Source organism: Phalacrocorax aristotelis, chromosome 10 (genome assembly GCF_949628215.1).
Source record: "Phalacrocorax aristotelis chromosome 10, bGulAri2.1, whole genome shotgun sequence".
Lineage (NCBI taxonomy): Eukaryota > Metazoa > Chordata > Aves > Suliformes > Phalacrocoracidae > Phalacrocorax > Phalacrocorax aristotelis.
The window spans coordinates 9248053-9253145 of record NC_134285.1 but is presented as its reverse complement, the minus strand read 5'-3'; the positions used below and the strand labels follow the sequence as shown (position 1 = coordinate 9253145).

Genomic DNA, 5093 nt, shown 5'->3' with positions numbered 1-5093 from the left:
GTCTAAATCTACTGTCTGTATTAATACTCGTAACTCTTTCCTGAGCACATACTGTAAACGTAAATTATTTCAAAAGAATATCCCTAAAATTTCAGAAATTTACACCAAACTGAAGCAACAATATGAGTTTGAGTTTATTTCCGAAGGGAAGTACAAATATGCATTTTTAAAAAGGCTCAAGTAGCCTTAAGTAACTCAAATGAGTATCCACTTGCTTAACTGAAAAGCTAGTAAGTTGAACTGCAGTTACAGCATCACATTATTTGAGATGCTTTAAATGCCCAATAATTTTGCAAAATAAGTGTTTGAGAAAGTAACTAGTGCCTGATCCTCATTACTTTCCAGCACCAGAAGGCAAAGACTGAAATTTGTCAAAACCTCAGGCAGTTCAGCTAAAGGAAGCATTCGATCAGCTCTTTTGTCAAGTCTGGAGAGCAAAACCCTTCTTTCACAGCTTCTGTTAAACTCTGTATGGAAAAGAGAACCTGCCTTAAACAGAGGCCTTTGCTTTTGGTGGTCAAACTCAAACTACCATTTTGAGGGAGTTTCATAAAAAAAAATTTCATCTTCAACTCAGTCCAGTGGATAGGCAAATGATTCAACTGGTACTCACTGTATTAAATTCCAGGGACCATATAACTTCTGTCAAGAAGTATCGCAATGATGATGCAATATTTCATTCCTACACATTAATTGTACTTGCAAAAAGCTGTTGTCCAAAAATGCCTCTGAGTTCTCAAGAGTTTGTAATGCACTGGATTCAATCAGTTAGTGTACTCTCTCTCCTGCACTTCCTTACCTTTCCCTTACTCCCCTTCCAGTAAATACTGCCTCTTTCCAATTTATCACACTAGTCAGGAGATGCTTTAGAATAATTTAGAATTAAAAGATCCCATTAATCCTATATTCTTTAGAAATAAAAATCTGGAGTCACTTGCATTAACTCGTGCGAGCTAACCAGTAGGCAATGCAGTAGTAATTTGTTGACACGATACCTGGCCTTGAATACCTAAATAACACCTCCACTCTGGAAAGTCTGTCCCTAACTCCATCATTAGTAAGGTTGTAATTTATGAAGCCATGTGCTTATGAAACCAAATTTAAAACTAATATTAGCAAGCACACAATCATTTAAGAAGATGCACTCGGCACCTGCTTACTGAATGTACCCCCTTAAGTGTTGTCCAGGGGTGAGGAAACACTCATTAAGTTGCAGCAGTTACCCAATCTATTCCAAGGGAAGTATCACAGAACTGAAACAGCTTAAGATGGATAAGGTTATCTGATCTATCTGCCTGCTAGTACAACTTTGTTCTTGTAATACCTTTTAGATCTGGAGAAAATAAAGCAACCTGGACCTCACTCTTGGGGCCCTACTCTATTAATCAGAAAAGATGTCAGTAACATCCATCTTTTATCTGCAGACAGAAAGGTCACTTATTTTATCATACTGATAAATCATTTTCAAGAATCCTAATTACAGGAGAGACCTGCACCTTTCACTAATTTTTCTAATCCTATTAGGCAAAACATTCTAGCTTACAGGAACTCCTAAGTAGAAGCATCTGTGGCCTTTGCGTTGTCTTTTGCTTTTTCATTATATCATTTTCCATTTAACAGCCCAACAGTGTTAAAATCAACAGAGGTAGTACTTTCTGTCTCTGAATGTGTTTTTGTACAGATGAGCTAAGAGAAAGGTTTCCATCTCCTAAGAAAATGTACGAACCCTGTCTTACAGCATCCCTAGCTGAAAATCCATCTCTGCTATTTCTAAGGAAAAAAAAAAATCTCTTGCTCCGTAATGTCTATATACTACATTTTTTCCATCTGCTTTGAGTTATTAGCAAGGCTGTGAATCTATGATTTGCAGTAATTACAGGTGTTTTCTGTGGTTCATTTAATGAATGAGATTTTCTAATTAAGAAATAGAAATACAAAACCTGTAAAACCAAGAATTCTAATACTTCATAGAAGGTACTTAATTCGTCCAAAAATTTTTCACATTTTTATCATGTCCAACTAACAACTGAGTTGCCTTTTTCTTTTTTTAATGCACCTCAGCCAAGAGAGATTGTGAATTCTAGAGTTTAGCCAGCATATCATTCTTCATGAAGGTCTAGACCGTGCTCAGGAAATAGGGCTGAGAAGCTTATTTCGAAGAACCACAGGAAAACATCTCTAAGACAGATATCCTTCAACAGTAAATTCCATTACTTTTTTCTAATAGTAAGGGCAGCTCAGGAAATCACGTACTTCAGTAATAATCAACTAAACCAACTCAGCCCTGCCTGATCCCTGGTGAAGGGGGCATAGTAACCAGCAGATGGATGACTCCTCTTTTACAGACCTCTCTTCCCTATATATTTTGGTCACAGCTACAAGAGCTTAAAATACATCTTTAATTACATTCTAAGAGATTCGTTCATCTGAAATCTGAACATTAACACAGAAGCAGCACTTAGAAAATCAACGCAGTAACAAGGACATTGCACTCAATGTAGTAGCAGAGCCACTATATATTCACAAGAACCACGACTGTCATTTAATAAACTATTTGTTAGTGTTTGTTCACCAAAAGGCAGTCACTTTTATGTGTAAGCTCAAACTGAAACAGAAAGATCCTTTTGAGAGTAGCGACTGAACTGATCAATCCACAGGGAAGGATCTAACAGCCAGGTCCAGCCTCTGGCCTGCATGCAAAGCAACCTATAAGAGGAGGCTTGTTATCTCTGATGCCAAAGTGACGTAATTAGTGATCTGAATTGCTGATGTGATAACAACAATAATTACATGCAGCCGTTCAAAAATATGGTAATTACCAAAATGTTTTTTTTAAATATGTAGTGAATTTCAGTTAATTTTAATTATATGAAAAGTACAAAGTATCTGTGTTACTTTTACGGAGCCTAAGACAATTTTTAAAAGGACCAATTTTAATTAATTTATTTATAGATCTTCTGAAACATGATTCTCTTCTCAAAAATTATTGTCAGTTTGGATGACTGTGCTGTAACATTCATAAACAAGGTTTATTTTTGCTATAGGCACCAACTATTATTTAGTATAAATTATTAAGAGCAGTTTCTTCCTATCAGTAAACTGAAACACCTGCACATCTCTGTCCCCTTTATTAAAACAAATAACCATTAAGTGTCCTGGCCTGACATCTTTGCCCTAATCACCACATAACAATAATGATGCACCAAATGCCTGCATATTTTACTGTTAACTAGGCATCAAATATGGTACATATGGTACATAAAGATACTGTACTAATTACCTATGTATATCTTTGTCAAAGGCAGCACTCTGCAACACAGCTGTAACACTTCTTGCCTACCTGTATGTTACCATTCTTAAAAGTTATCATTTTATTAATATCTATATAAAACAAACCAGTGGTTAATAAAACAATAATGAATGCTGTTTTCACCTATAACAGCTAAGCACAACACAACAGATAAACTCCAATGACAAGAACCATATGTTTTAGTGAGTTGTAGCAGAATCACTTAATGATTGTAGGAGGATACTGGGAATTGCTGAATTACAGCTGCATCTCTGACTTTGTGAGGCCTCGAGCAAGTCATTAAAATGCCACAATTTGGGCAATGAAAAAAAATACAAGACCCCAAATTAGTGGGTGTTTATGCAGTGGGTTGGTTTTTTTTAACGTTTGCCTTGATCTTCGTGCTTCTCTTGTAGTGTGTACACAACAAATCTAATGATCCATCCTTAGTACCTTCTTGGCATGCTGTGGGGATTAGTTAATGATGGCACAGCTCTTTGAAGATGTTCAGACTATTTTATTTTTAATTAATGTTTGCAAGCTACTTTGAGCTTCTCTGATGAAAGGGCTTAAACAAGTACAAAATTTCAGGTGGTTATTAGTCCAACATGCAAGAGGGCAAGATGAGGAAGTAAACGAGACTATGGCAGAAAGGAAGCAGCTCCATTTATCAGGCACCTGGGATACATAGGTAAATAACACCAAATAAAAAAAGAAGATTAAATTTCTGAGACAAGCATTCTGCTCTGAGAAATGGCAGGCTGACAATGCATATGCTGTCTAGAAGTCTTCCATGGAAATTCTGAGGCACACCTTCAAGGACTGTCAGTTACTATAGTTTTATAATACAGTTCTAGCAGTTCATTCTAGCTGAGGATTGGTTTTACACGTTGACAACAGACTATCCTCATCTCCTCCCTCCTTGCCCTACATACTCCTGGGACACAGAAGTGGTAGGCAAATCCACAGAGTCCTATTTGCAAGAGTTGTGGCTTAGATACCCATTAAAATCAGCAGCAAAACTCTTTGGGCCCAATTTCATTAAAAAAAAAGAAAGGCCTATGATAGTAACTAGGTGGTAATATTAGGATTTCATAAGATTTGTAACAATGTGGGTGGAACACAGTTCGATGGGAGTTGTGTTCATTCTGATCTTCTGATCTATTGCAAGATAATGCCAAGGCCTCTGAAATAAGTTTCTGTTTGTAGTGTTCTATTTTCCCTCACTCTTGCTCAGTGGCTGATAATGGCTAAAAACCAAAGGAAATTGGGACCTACTTTGAAGTCAGCAAGAATCCCGATATAAAACAAAAATACAGCCATTAGGGAGTAAAGTATATATTTTAACAACAAAATGCGAGTGTTTTGACTTGCATACTCTCAGTCGTCTAACTGGCATAGTGCTGCCACACCTCGATTTATCCAGTGCTTCTGGGGCTTGTCTGAAGGGAGTTCAATTGAGAGAACATAGTTGGTTGAGTGGCCAGTAGTGGATAAGACACCTCTTCTTGCACTTGTCTTGTATACAGGGCATGAATAGATGTTCGTGCATGGAAATTTTGAACTTTCTCCAGGTTTCAGCCAAATAATGGGCAGAGAATCATAAAGGATTTTTGGAAGTGATTCTCCAATTACCAAGGATTCTCTATCCCATCGTGCACCTTCCAGAAAAAGGCCTCTCACATAAGCCCCATCTTCCGGCATTTTCTCCATCGTGTGCTCCTGTTTCATCACCTGGAATGATTAAACCATTGCTTGACTTTATTTTTATCTGGAGGATACTAAATGCTGTAAGTGATAGTCT

General features: G+C 37.1%; 1 protein-coding gene across 1 annotated transcript in view; it reads right to left on the bottom strand.

Annotated features, from left to right (window-relative positions):
• Nucleotides 1-2872: 2872 nt before the first annotated feature.
• DNAH3 (dynein axonemal heavy chain 3) overlaps nucleotides 2873-5093 on the bottom strand; it is a 70335-nt gene continuing 68114 nt past the window's right edge. The window contains exon 61 of the mRNA XM_075105118.1: nucleotides 2873-5023. Coding sequence (XP_074961219.1) covers nucleotides 4670-5023 — 354 coding nt within the window. The 3' untranslated portion in view covers nucleotides 2873-4669. The remainder of the gene's footprint in view (nucleotides 5024-5093) is intronic.